We start from the raw sequence: 16,971 nt of genomic DNA on the forward strand, positions 1-16,971 counted from the left end.
AAAATAAAGATGATATCTAAACTACTTTCTTGAATACATATTATATAATCTACTAAACAATAATCTTTATCAGTATATCAAAGCTAACATCTGAATATCTACTTTTATTACATATAAAAATATTTAGAATTAGATGAAGTATAGGAAATTAAATTAGATTTCATTTGCCCAGAATAAATCCTAAAATATAGTTGTAAATTTATAAGCTTCTTAATAAAATCTTATTTGATTGTCCTTTGCTTCCAGTATAGTAAGAAAAACTGACAGTTTAGGTAAATTAAGTTCTGCTTAATGTGGATTTTACTTTCTAAAATAACATCTGAATTTCATGATTTGAAGCCTTGGACAGAGAGACAGTCTTATATACAAGTTAATGGGTGAGCATAAGGATTTAATGTCAGGGACATTTTTACTGAATTGAGTAACCTCCCTTCATGCTCAGGTCAAATTCTTTGAAACTATTAATGTAAAACTCCATGAAGTATCTTTTCTCCAAAGCAATAAAATTAGACTCACAAATGTTAATTTCACTTACCCTTTTAATATTCCTGAAAGAGTCAGATATAACATGACAAAATTACAACATTTTTTCTATCAATTCTCCATTTGAAAGTCCTCAGAACTTTCTCAGCAATACTTACTACTATCGCCACTTCCGTGGTGAAATGTCAAGTTGAGTCTGACTTATTTTGAGGTTGCTACCACTAAAGCACTTCAGGCTATATTTACCGCCCTGCCCTTTTCTCATCCCTATATCCCACTTTAGTTGAAATTATACAAATTGCCAAGCATATTCTAAACACCACAGGCTCTCAATACATACTTGTTGGTTAGAAAAGGGAAGGAGGGAATAAGAAAAGGAGAAAAGAAAGGAGGAAGAAAAGAAGGAAGTGAATGAATGTTTTCCACCCAACCAGCACCAGTTGTCTGCCTTCCTTCCTTTTTCTCCAAACAACCTGGCACCTATCCTAAGTCATACGACCTCAAATACATCAGCCTCGTTTTATTGGTTTCCCCAATGTTTTTCAACCTAATTTAGAAAAAAAATCAGTGTCCTAAGTAGAGGAATCAATGCAAATACCAAGAACCCTCAAATTAATTTTATTCCCTTTTCCAGTTTTTAATTCTTCCTCTCTTTTGATATCTTCCCCCAAGTTCTAAATTCCTTCTGTCTCAAAATCAAAAATCTGTTTTGGTTCTAAGTCCCCACAGTCTGTGCTCCCTTTTTCTTTCTCAGTCAACATCCTCCAGTCACTTTTTCTACCTTCTTCACTTCCCATTAACTCTTCAAAGTATTGTAATCATAATTCTATTCTCCTGATTCAAAAGAAACTGAGTGCACCTCTTATACAACATTTCTACACTTAACACTGTTGGCTATTCCCTTGTCAAACTCCTCTTGAGTTCTCACTTTTCCAGTATTCAAAATACTTCTCTGCCACACCCACAAGATGGCTTCTTCTTCTTTTTTTTTTTTTATTAGTGTCAGGTGCACAAGACAAAGTAATACTTAGGCGTTTATCTTTTATATCCCTCACACTGTGTAAACCCCCCTCCCCCCATCCACTATCCCTCTGAAATCGCACAGAGCCATTACATTTCCACTGTCTCTATTCCAAATGCTGTATTCCACTTCTTGTAAGTACGTACATATACATACATATATACGTACAAACTTGTAGTTGACATTCATTATTGTTCAGCTTCAGCTTCAGGTGTACAATGCAGTGATCAGGCATCTACATCATCCCTGAGGTGGTCTCCCTAATGAGACAAGGGTCCATCGGATACCCTACAAAATCTTCACAACATTATTGATTACATTCCCCAAATTAATTTTCAGAACCCCGTGGGCATCTTGTGGTTACTGATTGTTTTCTAATCCCCTCACCTTCCCCCTTTTCCCCACCCCCCCATCTAGCAACCCTCAGTTTTTCCTCTATGTCTCCAAAACTGTTTCTGATTAGTTCATTCACTTATTCTTTCTTTAGATTCCACATATAAGTGAGATCATATGGTATTTGTCTTTCTCTGTCTGACTTATTTCACTTAACATAATGTTCTCTAGGTCCATCCATGTTGTTGCAAATGGTAAGATTTCTTCCTTCTTTATGGCTGCATAATACTCCATTGTATAAATGTACCACAGTTTCTTAATCCAGTCATCTACCGATGGGCATTTCGGTTGTTTCCATGTCTTGGCTATTGTGTATAGTGCTGCAATAAACATAGAAGTGCATAAAGTTTTTTTAATTAGAGTTTTGGATTTCTCCAGATAGATACCTAGGAGTGGAATTGTTGGATCATAAACTAGTTCCATTTTCAGATTTTTGAGATACTTCCATACTGTTTTCCATAGTGGGTGCACCAATCTGCAATCCCACCAACAGTGCACAAGGGTTCCCTTTTCTCCACATCTGCGCCAGCACTTGTTGTTTATTGATTTATTGATGATAGCCATTTTGACTGGGGTGAGGTGGTATCTTATTGTGGTTTTTATTTGCATTTCTCTAATGATTAGTGAGTTTGAGCATTTTTTCATATGTCTGTTTGCTATCTGTATGTCCTTTTTAGAAAAATGTCTCTGCATGTCCTCTGCCCATTTTTCAATTGGGTTGTTTGTTTTTTTGGAGTTGAGTTGAGTGAGTTTTTTATAAATTTGCAATATTAACCCCTTATTAGATTTATCATTGGCAAATATCTTTTCCCATTCAGTAGGGTCCTTTTTTGTTTTATTGATGGTTTCCTTTGCTATGAAAAAACTTTTTAGTTTGATGTAATCCCACATGTTTATTTTTTCTCTTACGTCCCTTGCGTGAGGGGATATATCAGTAAAAATCTTACTCTGGGTAATGTCTGTGAAGTTTCTTCCTATATTTTCTTCCAGGAATTTTATGGTTTCAGATCTTACATTTAAGTCTTTAAGCCATTTTGAATTTATTTTTGTCTATGGTGTAAAGAGGTGGTCCAGCTTCATTTTTTTGCATGTGTCTGTCCAGGTTTCCCAGCACCATTTATTGAATAGACTGTCTTTACCCCACCATACATTCTTGCTTCCATTGTCGTAGATTAAATGGCCATATAGGCATGGATTTATTTCTGGACTCTCTATTCTGTTCCATTGATCTATGTGTCTGTTTTTATGCCAGTACCATGCTGTTTTGATTACTGTAGCCTTGTAGTATAATTTGATGTCGGCTATTGTTATACCTCCCACTTTGTTCTTATTTCTCAAGATTGCTGTGGCTATCCAGGGTCTTTTATGGTCCCATATAAATTTTAGGATTATATGTTCTATTTCTGTGAAAAACATCATTGATAGTTTGATAGGAATTGCGTTGAATATGTATTTTGCCTTAGGCAGTATGGACATTTTAACTATATTAATTCTTCCTATCCATGAACATGGTATATGTTTCCATCTATTTGTATCTTCTTTCATTCCTTTCTTCAGTGTCTTATAATTTTCTGAGTACAGATCTTTTACTTCTTTGGTTAAATTTATTCCCAGGTATTTTCTAGTCTTTGAAGCAATTGTAAATGGGATTTTTAAAAAAATTTCTCCTTCTGATGTTTTATTATTGGTATATACAAATGCAACTGATTACTGAATATTAATTTTGTATCCCGCCACTTTACTAAATTCATCTATCAGCTCTAATAGTTTCTAGGTGGAGTCTTTAGGGTTCTCTACATATAGTATCATGTCATCTGCATATAAGGACAATTTTACTTCCTCCTTACCGATTTGATTGCCTTTTCTTTCTTTTTCTTGTCTGATTTCTGTGGCTAGACCTTCCAGCACTATGTTGACTAGAAGTCGAGAAAGTGGGCAACCTTGTCTTGTTCCTGATCTTAAGGGGAATGGTTTTAGCTTTTCCCCATTGAGTATGATGTTAGCTGTGGGTTTATCATATATGGCCTTTATTATATTGAGATATGATCCCTCTATTCCCACTTTCTTAAGCGTTTTTATCATAAATGCTGGATTTTATCAAATGCTTTTTCTGCATCTATTGATATGATCATGTGATTTTTATTTTTCATTTTGTTAATGTGGTGTATCACATTAATTGATTTGCGGATGTTTAACCACCCTCGCATACCAGGGATGAATCCCACTTGATCATGGTGTATGATCTTTTTAATGTATTGCTGAATTCTATTTGCTAATGTTTTGTTGAGGATTTTTGCATCTATGTTCATTAGAGATATCAGCCTGTAGTTTTCTGTTTTTGTGGTGTCTTTGTCTGATTTTGGGATCAGGGTGATAGTGGCTTCGTAAAAAGTGTTTGAGAGCCTTCCCTCCTTCTGGATTTTTTGGAAGAGCTTGAGGAGAATAGGTGATAATTCTTTTTTGAACGTTTTGTAAAATTCACCTGTAAAGCCATCTGGTCCAGGGCTTTTGTTTGTTGGGAGACTGTTGATTACTGATTCAATTTCCCTGGTGGTAATCAGTCTATTCAGGTTTCCTGTTTCTTCTTGAATTAGTCTTGGAAGGTTGTACACCTCTAGAAAATTGTCCATTTCTTCCAGATTGTCAAATTTGTTGGCATATAATTGCTCATTGTAATTTCTTAAAATTTTTTGTATTTCTGCGGTGTCTGTTGTCGCTTCTCCTCTTTCATTTCTGATTTTATTAATTTGGGTTCTCTCTGTCTTTTTTTTTAATGAGTCTGGCTAAAGGTTTGTCAATTTTGTTTATCTTCTCTAAGAACCAACTCTTGGATTCATTGATCTTTTGTATTGTTTTTCTGGTTTCTATTTCATTTATTTCTGCTCTGATCTTTATTATCTCCTTCCTTGTACTCCCTTTGGACTTATTTTGTTGTTCTTTTTCCAGATCCCTTAAGTGTGAAGATAAACTGTTGATTAGTGATGTTTCTTGTTTCTTTAGGTAGGCCGGCAATGCTATGAATTTCCCTCTTAGGCCTGCTTTCGAGGCATCCCATAGATTTTGGATTATCGTGTTTTCATTTTTGTTTGTCTCGAGATATCTTTTGATTTCTTCCTTGATCTCCTGGTTGACCCATTCATTATTTAGTAACATGTTATTCAGCCTCCATGAATTGGTGTGTCTTCCAGTTTTTTTCCTGTAGTTCATTTCTAATTTCATAGCACTGTGGTCAGAGAAGACAATTGGTATGATTTCAATTTTCTTAAATTTATCAAGACTTGTTTTGTGGCCTAACATATGGTCTACCTGGGAAAATGTTCCATGTGCGCTTGAGAAGAACGTGTATTCTTCAGCTTTGGGGTGATATGCTCTGAAAATATCGGTTAAATCCAAGTGGTCCAATGTGTCATTTAAGGCTGTTGTTTCCATATTGATTTTCTGTCTGGAAGACCTGTTCCTTGCTGTCAGAGGTTTGTTGAAGTCCCCTACTATGATAGTGTTACTGTTGATCTCTGTCTTTATGTCAATCAATATCTGTTTTATATATTTAGGTGTTCCTATGTTGGGTGCATAGATGTTTACTAGGGTTATGTCCTCTTGTCGGATCGATCCCTTTATTATTATATAGTGCCCATCTTTGTCTTTTAAGCCCATCTTTGTCTTTTAATATGTTCCTCATTTTAAAGTCTATTTTGTCAGATACAAGTATTGCAACTCCAGCTTTTTTCTCATTTCCATTTGCATGAAATATCTTACTCCAACCCTTCACTTTCAGCCTGTGTGTGTCTTTTAATCTGAGGTGAGTCTCTTGTATACAGCATACACAAGGGTTTTGCTTTCTTATCCACTCTCCCAGCCCAGCAAAAATCACACTCTTCCCAGCCTCTTTCCTGGGTTAGAGCTGCACACCAGTCTTCCCAGAGCCTGAGCACTAAGGCACCTCTGTAATCTGACACTCCTCCTCAGTTCAGGGGCCAGTTTAAATCTCTGCAAGAGCAGGGGGGCGGGGATTGGAAGAGCAGGGGGAGGGGCCCAGGTATGGAGTTTGTGTCCTTTGTCTGAGGTAGAGCCCAACTGGAGGTCTCAGCTGAGGTTATTGCCTCAAATGCTGGATATGCTGCCCCCTCGGCGGGAGAAATCAGCTGTGGGACTCAGGGAAAGAGCCCACCTACTTTCTCTGTTCCATCCTGAGATCCCCTGCGTCTCTGCAGCTGCAGATGCCAACAGTGTTTCCACCGCCCCAGATGCGGGCTGCGTTTCCACAGCCAAAGGTGCGGGCCGCGTCCCCACAGCCACAGATGCGGGCCTCATTTCCACAGCCGAAGGTGCAGGCCACATCTCGACTACGTTCCCTTCCCTCTTTCCCTGCTTGCCCAATTTGCCCACCTTCAAGTAATCCTTGCATGAGTCTCTTAGCTGTTCTGCATGATGAGCAGAGAGTCCTCTGATGGGTTATAGATGTCCCGTTTGTGATGAGATCCGGAGGAGAACTCAAAAAGTGCGCCCCGCTGCCGCCATTCCTATGACGTCCAGATGTCTTCTTAATAGGATCCATTAAACATACAAACTCGAAAGATGACCACACTTGGCATCAAACTCAATTAGAAGGATACAGAACAGCAAACAATGGTCGCCAGTAAAACAGTGTGGTGGGCTTGAAGATGGCCCTCAAAGGCATCCATGTCCTAATCCCCAGAACCTGTGACTGTGTTACTTTTAAAAGTTAAAAGGGACTTTGCAGATGTGACTAAACCAAGCATCTGAAGATGGGGAGATTATCCTCAATTATCTGGGTGGGCCCAATGTAAACACAAGGGTCCTTATAAGAGGAAAGCAAGAGGGTCAGAGTCAGATAAGACAATGTGACAGCAAAAACAGAGGGGAAGAAGATGTGACAACAGAAGAGTCACTGAAGATGCTATGCTGCTGGCTTTCAAAATAAAGAATAGGGCTGTGAGCCCAGGAAAGCAGGCCACCTCTAGACGCTGGGAAAAGCAAGGAAATTGATTTTTCCCTAGAGCCTTCAGACGGAATGCAGTCCCGACGACTACTTTGGATTTCTGATCTCCAGAGCTAATATCTATTATTTGAAGCCACTAAATTTGTTATAGCACCAATAGGAAACTAATATAGGCAGCATTAAGCATTTCTGTTTCATGGGAGAACCCTCACAACTATCTACACAGCAATACACGCAACTGTCTTGGACTTGCTCTTTCAAGTCCAAGAGCCTGTAACTGATAGCATGGCATAAGCATATGTATGTGTGTCTGTGATGCTCTCAAGCTGTTCTCTTTGATCCTTCAGGTGAGACAACTCAGGTATGAGGGAATGAGACCTACATCTACTTTGGTTTAGAAGTCTCATGCCCCACTGCAGTCAATATCTTATGCAATAACTGTAGACATGGTTTTCAGGGTCCCTAAAGGAACAAGCCTAATTAAAAGAATCATCACAGAGAAGCCTAAAGGTATGGCTTTCTCCTCAAGTATGTATGATTTATTTATCTCAATCCATTTGCAGTTATCTAATCAATAAGGGGACATTTTGCCATAAGTAATGTTGTCTACCTTTATCAGATATCCAAGGGAACAATTACAAAGTGAACAAAAAATCAATTCTTTTGTAAAAGGAAAGAGCTTTGTTAAGCCTTTACCTACACCTTAATATTTATTCTAGTCAAGCTCTCTTAATTTCAAAGAATCACTAAAGCTAGTTCAAATAAAAAGGATGAATATTAAAAAGGCACACAATTTTATGGAAATTCAAGCATAAAGCTTTTCAGAGACTAGAACTCAAAAGTAATTTTAGATATCTCAACAATAAAAATTTGTGGATGTTATGTAATCCAGTGTTTTATCACTAACACGACTCAGCTATTTTGCAAGCATCTGCTCCTTTCTCCTCTTCCTTCTAATAGGCCTATTACTCCCATCTAGTTTGTACACAGGCAACTCATGACTGAAAATGACTCAACTTACAAACCTCTCTACCTTTTTATGACCCTTTTTATGGTGACTAAGACTGTCACAGTAATAATAAAACTAGCATTTAGAATCATTAAATTAATGCCAAATCACTTGATGCTAGACCAATGCAATCAAAGTAATCAGAAAACATGATAGGTTGATTCAAGAGATTGTGGAATGATGCAAGGGAAAAGGGAGCTGGGAATTACTCCCAACCAGACTGATAAACCAACAAGATTCACCCCATGTAGATGTGGTTTCCCTATCGTACAGATCAGGGCACTAAAGCTAAGAGACATTCTATAAATTGTCCAAGGTAAAAAAATAAAATAAAAAACCAGCAGTGACATTCTCAGGCCATTTCCACATTTACTGAAGGCCTGATGATGCAGTAGGAAGTAAAATTTAAGTATAACCCACAAGCAAGCATAACCAGGAACTGCCCTAAGTAACAATAGGTAGAACTTTGAGGGACAACGTGGCCCTTCTCCTCAGTGACTGTTCTGGATTCCTCTGACCTGGATGATTTCTCATTCTCTGTAGGTTATAGCAACTGCTTAATTCAGGATCACCTTGGTGAAAAACTAAAACTTCTACTAAAAATGTTATGGAGAAAAATTAAAAATTATAAAACTCAGTCGAAAGCTGTTAAACACATAATTAAATGGCATTGCATATAATTCATAAATTGAAAGATTTAATACTATAAAGAAACCCATTCTCTCTAAGATAATTTAAAGCTCGTTGTGATGCTAATCAAAATCTCAACAGGGTTTTAGGAACTTGACAAGCTGATTCTAAACTTAATATAGAAGAACAATAACCAAGAATAGCCAAGACGATTCTAAAAATTAACAAAGTCAAGGAAAACAAGTTACCAGCTATGAGGATAGTGTCAGTACTGAAGACATTGTGGTATTGATGAAGGAATAACCTCTGGCTTTTTCAACATCCCCAAACCTTCCTATTTATGTACAAATCAATAGAGAAATTTCCCCTTTGCTCCATAAAACCATTCATTATATTCTTAGTCTTGCAAATGGGTCCTACTTATTATCTAAACGTAAGAACAAGATGGCTGTAGCCAAAATGCTCTTTTTATCTTGGTGACTATTCTCCTTCTTAGAGCACATTTCAACTTCATAACTATTCTAAATGTTTCCCTAGTCAAGCTGTTATACAATGAATTCGTAGTATTAAATGATTAGGAACATCATGTGGAATGGCAGACTGATCAGCTGTCAATGTGAGAATAGAATGACAGCTTGTTCAGAATACACAGAATCCATATTCAACAGCATTATTTATATTTTTATGGAGTCTGTGAGAAAAAATTATTGAGAAGTGACAGGAGACAAGAATCAGAACATTCAAAGGCATGAATTAATATTATCTTGACAATAACTATGATAATATATGGCAAGTTTTTTACAAAGCACTAGTCCTTTTGTTCATAAAAACAAAGCAAAATCATAAAATAAAAAGTAATAAAATAAAATTTTAAATATATATTTATCTAGAAAATTTTATAGATTAATTGTAATGGTTTTAAAAATTCAATCAGTGACCTCCCTGTACAAAGTTCTACATAATAACACACAAGAAAGATAAATAGATGGGTAGAAAAGGAGAGCACAAAGGATATTCCAAGTATTCTAGGTAAGATAAATGGTAAAAAAAAAAGAAAAAAGAAAAGAATAAAAAGAAAAAGAAATGGGAATGACTACGTATTGTGCAGCAGATGTCATAACAAAAAGAAATGAACATAGTAAGTTGAAATTAACAAAGCAGTATATTTTGGGTTGTTTAGAGAGCCAACACAGTCACTACAGGTTCTTAATCGTGGGAGTGAAAAGATGAAAGCAGTGTCTGAGAAAGATAATTCTAACAGCTGTGTGTAGGATGAGTTGCAGGGGAAAAGAGACTAGAGACGGAATAAACAGCCACAAAGCCGCTGAAGTACAGAGCATGTATTACAGTTACAAACATTATGAAGTACATGAAACATGAAATAATGAAGACTTAGACAATAGTAAAAACTATGGGAAAAAATAAGCAAATGGGATCATAGGAGTGGCATTCTTCATATTTATTAAATTAACTATTTTCATAACATCCCAGCACTACACTCAACATGTAGATATACAGTTTTGAATTTAATAAGGTGTTAAATGATCAGTGTGCATAATTACACCAACCTCTGATTGCTATTAGAATAAAATGAGACATTATCAAAAGAATTCTCTAATTATAAATACTACATAAATAGTAACAGTTCTAATTGCTTAGGGAGGAGAAAGCTTTGATATAATAGAAATGCTCCAGCCATAAAATCAAAAGACATCAATTCCAACTATGTATTTTCTGGTTCTATTATTTAATGGTACCTTTAATGGACCTTAAGTAGGTCATTTAACCATGCTGAGTAACCATTTCTAATATGTAAAATGGGAAAAATACAATCTCTCATAAAGGCCTCAAAGAATACATGAAATAACTCATAAAATCCCTAACATAGTACCTGAATTATATTGGATAGTGAATGTTTGTAATGGGGCGGGTGAAGGAGGAGTCCGGATATTAGGGTCCATTTTGGCTGACCTCATGGAGAAAAAGCCACAAGCATTTTCAAAGAACTGTAATAACCAGGCCGTTCTCTACATTATTTTAGTAAGAAAGTATACAAGAAAATTCCTCCAATATCTGATTAATGCTCAACTTTAGAAAATGTCCTCTTTTCCACATCATCGAATCCACGTCACCATAAAAGAGCAATAGTCAAAAGCTATATTACCAATGTAATTTTTAAAATGACAATAAGCAATTAGTAATTTTTTCTTGTTTTAATTTATAGAAAAATTACCAGAATTCACATTTGTAATTCTAATATTTATTACTTGAGAAAGAAGTTAAAAGGGACAAAGGACAAAAAAAGAGATCACCCCAAGGGAACTTAAATAGTAGGAAGTTAGAAAATAAATAAAGTTAAAGTTAATTTGTCTTATGCGAGACTTTTATGGACTTCTATCTGATAAAAAGAAATGAATATAAAGTTTTCTGGTAAGATCCCCACTCATGGATCCCTAGAGTAGCAATTAGGGAATAGTTTATAAAATCAAGTACAGAGCACCTTTAGCTCAGTGCAGTTTGACAAACAAGATTTAAAGAGAATATAAATTAGCAGTATTCACAAATATTTCCCTTCTAGCCAAGACCAAGGAGGTTCCACTTAGCTAGGGGACTTCAGTATATTATTTATTCATTCATTCAGCTCTGCACAATATACCAAAGATGCACTGTAGGGAATACAAACATAGTATCAGAACCAGCCTTGAAGAAATAAGACTGATACACATAAAAAGGTGTCATGATAGAAGTAAAAATAGTATTGATGTAAGAAGAACCACGCTTTAGGGAATGCATGCACTTAATCCGGGCATAGGAAAACTAGAAAGTTTCATTCCTCAAGGAGGAATGAAAGAAGTGCAGGTGGAAGGGCCAGTGTAAGGCAATGACAGAGGCCAATATAGGGACTTACAACAAAGACTTTACTGAATTGAAATTAAATGATCAGAGTATCATATTTGGAACCAGACTGCAAAAGCCTTGAGTACCAGCATAAAGGATCTGAATTTTATTTTGCATACACTAGAGTTTATGAATAAGGGGAGATGAAGAATAAAAAGTTTAAAATAGCAATATTAATCTCACATAATGATGCAAATACAGAGTAAGGAAAAAAAAGAGTCAAAAAAGCTGCTGTGTTTAATTATAGAAACACTTTATGGGACAGGGATCATTACAAAAACTCACATCCACCCAATTGGTAGTGGAGGTAAACCATTAAAAAAAAGAAGAAGGAGGGACAGATCTCACCTATCCTAATACTCAATGTATATTCCCCAAAGTAAACATGAGATGGGAACTATGATTCTACATTCCCTCAGTCAGCCTGAATTTCCATGGGCCTCTCACAGCATGGGCATCACAATTCGAGTATTCAAGATATGTGTATTTTGATATAACACGTCCCTTAATCCTAAGTAAATCACTTCATCAAGTGCTCCACCAAAGAAAACATTAAGTACGTAAATCTGAGAAAGGATGATTTGTTACATCAAGTATAAAGGTATTATTCTTGTAATTAGCCAATTATTATAATTTGTCAGCTGGTTCTCTTCCAATAGGTCTATATGGGTTAATCCTTTGATTTTTAACTGTTGTTGCTTCAATACCCTATGTGCTCCTCCAGGGAGCTACTATGTATGATTTGGCAACAGTTTTCACCTTGGTAAATGAATCTTTGTTTGATCTATAAGTCATTAGGAAACATTTAAATAGTTTAAGTAAGACAATACCATATTGTACTTTATGTGCTATTTAATAAGCTTTTGAGAATAATTTTGGCTCAATTTTTGCTTCACGTACTGACTTTAGAACCTAACCCCTGCTTAATGCCTCTTCTCTTCCTCATCCTAAGTATATTAAGCATATTGGAGGTAGCGAAACAGGGGTTTAGTCCAAAACAATTATTTAAGGGCAGAAAATTTCCTAAAGATAGAAAAATGTTTCAGGAAACTAAAACCAAGCAAATAAAAACAAAATCTCTGAGGTTGGGTAAGGCTACAGAAAGTATGGTCACAAAGTACAAGACAGGTTTCCTACATAAAACTCAGATATAAAATGGTAACAGTCAGGCTGGAGGACATGAAAATCTTAGGAGATCTTATGAAGATCTTAGGAGCATGTCTTTTTATTTTCCCCCATAACCATAAAAATCCCTTTTCCCTGAATCAATATTTGAAATAGTATTATAAAATTATGGCAACCTGTTTATTAAAATATCTTTTATATCAGATTGATATTGTTAAAAAGTAGATTAAAACAATTTCTGCGATAGAAATGCTTTTACTTTTAAAGTACAAACTTGTGTTTGCTTTGCCTGATAAAGTATTTCCAAGTCACGTGTTTATTTATCCAGTACCTACTAGGCACCTACTATGTGCCAGGCACTATGCTAGATGCTGGAAGTACAAAGTGAAATAAAATATAATCCTTGTTCCCTTCAAGGAGTTTATAATCTAATAAGGGAGACATAGTAAATTAGCATAATCATGTTATAATCAAAGTATACACAGGACACTTATAGAAGCAAAAAGGCGGATCAGGAAATGCTTGTTTGAAGAAGTATTAGAACAACGTAAATTTGGAATATCAGGTAAAAGTTAAACTTGTGCCTCCTAAACTTGATTGTGCATCAGAACCACATATAGAGCTGATGTCTGGGCCTCACTTCAGATCTCGTGAATTAGAATCTCCAGAGGTGAAACTGAGAAATCAATATTTTCAGTGTACACCACAAGTGATTCCAAATCACAGCCAGGTTTAGGTGGCGCTGAACTAGAAGTATAGACAACCATTCCAGGCAGAAAGAATAGTGCAGTGTGGTTGGAGTATGTAAAATACAGACAGAATATCAGAGGTAAATCAAATCAGAACAAGAGTAGTGACAGTAGTGACATAACTAATGTGACATTTCAAACAGGATCTACAGAATTTATGTGAACTTCCAAAAAGGCAATAATCAGTGACATGTATTTTAGTAACTGATTTGTGACATGACTGATTTCTTACTGAAACATATGGGAGAACCAAATGCAAATACTTTTCATTTCAAGACAAAAGTAAAATGTTCCTTTAAAAAAGCAAACAAATTTTTTTAAGAAACCAGAGCTCTACTCATAATTGTTATTAAATATACTGACCAATGTATAAAACAATTCAAACAGTATTTTTAAATACAAGTTTTAAAACTGAAAACTATTCTTAATGATTTTAAGTTTCTAAACTGTTATTTCATAATAATTTTTTACTTTCTGAATAACAATTTAGTTATAATTATATTTTTATACTTAATTCCAGGTAGGAGTAAAGTGGGACAAGTCACCAATAAGAGTATTCACCATATTAGGCTAAAAGCCAAATAGAATCTTTTCTTTGATTTCTGTTTATTAAATAGCAATGGTTTAAATCACCAACTGTTTAAACCCTCAATTCATTCCCCAACAAAGATTTTATAACCAGAGATGTAGACCGGCAATCACTTGATACAAGACTAAGCTTTTAAAGAACATTCTTCAGAAACTTAGGGACAAACCTACTAATTATAAAACACATCCTGTAGTTATATACTATTTCTAAAAAGTCCATCCAGATCTTACTTAAACCATTTAAACATTTACTATAATAACTTTATAAATCAACCAAAGATTCATTTACCAAGGTGAAAACTACTGCCAAACCATATATAGTAGCTCCCTGGAGGAGCACATAGGATAAAGAAGCAACAACAGGTAAAAATCAAAGGATTAACCCATATAGACCTATCTGAGGAGAGCCAACTGACAAATTATAATAGCTGGCTAATTACAACAATACCTTTATACTTGATAGAACAAAGCATCCTTTCTCAGACTTAATGTACTTTTTTAAAATGGTAATATTATCAAGTTGTCTTAATTTCCATTTGAAGTATAGGAATTAAATTACAGTTCTTGTCAGCTTCTCAGGCTAAAATAACCATTTTACATGGAATATAATTTCATTTCCTGAGTCATTCACTGCTTCCTTTCTGCTCCTGCAACACTTTATACATATCTCTATTTGCTTTTTAATGGAAGTACCTGAATACTGCAAAGAAGGTACTATTATCACCATGTAAGAGCTGAGGAAACAGGCTTCATATGGCCAAGTGACTTAACCAAAACCACCACTAACCCCAGATTTCAAACTAAGATCTGTTTCACTGCAAAGCTCTTTCTGCACTGGCTCAAAGGTAGAGTGGACCATAGGACTAAATAAATCAAACCTAAACACTAAACTGACTGCAGTTTCTTCCATAACTGCTCTGGTAGTAGCAAAAACAGATCTATTGTATCTAGCAAACCAATAAAGAACATGTATCTGGGGGTGAAGGTGTGGAGGTTCTGCCTGGTACCTACATTCCCTCACATAATTGGGAAATATCTCACTATATGAGTCTCCATAGAAGCAGAGCCCACCTCCCTAAGAAGCTGGGACAGCAAAGGCTGGATTTGGGCAGCAGGCAGCAGTACCAACATGAAGCTTCCAAAGGCAACGGTAGCAGCTATGCGGTTACTGAGTGTAGCCTTCAACAATTCACAGCAGCATTACTGTCACTGGACTAGATTTACGCCATGGTTTTTAGAAATGTCTTCTTTGCTACACATTCTTCCTTGTTCAAAAAAAGAAACCTTCCTTGTTCCTGACTATTTAAAGCTACAGCCTTCCCGTCAATGTGGTATACTAATCAATATGCTTTCAAAAATTCCGTTTCTAAGAAATGAAAAAAAAATTCCTTTTGCAATTTCAACAAAAAGAATAAAATACCTAGGAATAAATTTAACAAAGCATGTGAAGGACCTATGCACTGAAAACTACTAGACATTATTAAAAGAAATTGAAGAAGACACAAAGAAATGGAAAGATATTCCGTGTTCATGGATTGGAAGAATCAACATAGGTAAAATGGCCATAATACCCAAAGCAATATACAGATTTAATGCAATCCATATCAAAATACCAACTGGTGAACACACAATGCAACATATAGATGATGTATTATAAAAATGTACAATTGAAACCTCTGCAATTTTACTAACTATTGTCACCCCAGTAAATTTAATAAAAATTTGTAAAAAACATTGCTTTTCTATTTCAATCAGTCTTCAGCTGCCAGCAATTAAAAACCCAGACTGCGGCATTTAATGATTAAGTAAATGATACTAAACAATTATACTTTATCAAAGCTTTTTACCTTAGTATTGATTGATGTTTTATATAATTTGCCATTATGGTCTTAAGCAAGGGCTACTTTATACATGATGGTATCTTCTAACAACAATAAAACAAACTTCAAATCAGGTTTTCTTATCTTTACAAAAGCACAAAAATACAAATATAATAATAATCATCTAAGGATGATTTTCATTGAGGTTCACAGTTAAGCTTTATGAAGACTTCTTACCTGTCAGGAATACCTAGCCTCTTCACACTTCTATAAACAGAAAGAGTATTTGCAACATGTCGATAATTAAACCAGAATCGGGATGTACACACCTAAAGTATTAAAACAAATGTATTATTTTTGTGAATCAAAATAAGCCACTAAGTTACAGAATTATTTCTCTTTAGCTAGGATATAGAGATGCCTAAAGAAAGAGTCTATTGTAAGTGAGGCTTAGAAAGAGCAAAGCACATGAAGAATTGTCAATAAACCAATCTCTCTAGAGAGAGATTGTATTAAATAAAAAGACCATACAGCTTAAGAGAAAACAAATCCTTGGGGAATTTAATCAAATATTGAACCAACTGAGTTATTGTCAATTTATGTGATTCTATAACATTCCAGTTTCTAAAAGATTAAATTCTTTAAAATCAAAGACAATGCCAATCATCTCTTCACAGAATAGAAAACAAAATTAGTTACCTTGGGTTATATAATATTCCTTTCACTCTGGACTGCTTCCTAATTTCAGTTGTGAAAAATGTAAAATAGAGTCTAAAACATAACCTACAAAACGCTTTTATATGTACATAAGAGAATGCATTATAAAGAAGCTGTTGAACTGAACAGAAAACTAGAAACAATTCAAACTAGTTTTACACTTAACGAGAAAGCAACCTCACTAGTAGAACGTTTTGCAATTATTTTTCTGTATTTGATATAGAAAATAAAAGTTCTACAGTGACACAAAATGACATTTAAAAAAAAGAAAAGGAAACATTCCTAAAAGTGATATCAAAGGTACTAGGAAAATCTAACATCATAGCTCAGAAGTCAACCCTCCTAGAATCTATTCCAAAACAGAAGTGGGGTCAGTTGGTAGCATACCTACACACGAAGCACCCCCTACCTCCTACCATAAGCCTCTGCTCATAGGTAAGTACAAGGACAGTTTTGAAAATAGCATAAATGTTCTTACCCCTGCAAATAGAAAGGAACTACGAGATTTTTTTATTAAAATGAATTTTCAACCTGGAATCCAATGAAACTAAAATTTCTGACTATATAAAAATGTAAAC

The 16,971-nt window shown here is 35.2% G+C and overlaps 1 protein-coding gene across 1 annotated transcript in view; it reads right to left on the reverse strand.

Moving 5' to 3' along the window:
• The window catches only part of PIGK (phosphatidylinositol glycan anchor biosynthesis class K), a 111,709-nt gene that overhangs the window by 80,795 nt on the left and 13,943 nt on the right, over positions 1–16,971 (reverse strand). The window contains exon 3 of the mRNA XM_033115575.1: positions 15,914–16,005. Within this exon, the coding sequence (XP_032971466.1) occupies positions 15,914–16,005 (92 nt within the window). The remainder of the gene's footprint in view (positions 1–15,913; positions 16,006–16,971) is intronic.

Source organism: Rhinolophus ferrumequinum, chromosome 9 (assembly GCF_004115265.2).
Source record: "Rhinolophus ferrumequinum isolate MPI-CBG mRhiFer1 chromosome 9, mRhiFer1_v1.p, whole genome shotgun sequence".
Lineage (NCBI taxonomy): Eukaryota > Metazoa > Chordata > Mammalia > Chiroptera > Rhinolophidae > Rhinolophus > Rhinolophus ferrumequinum.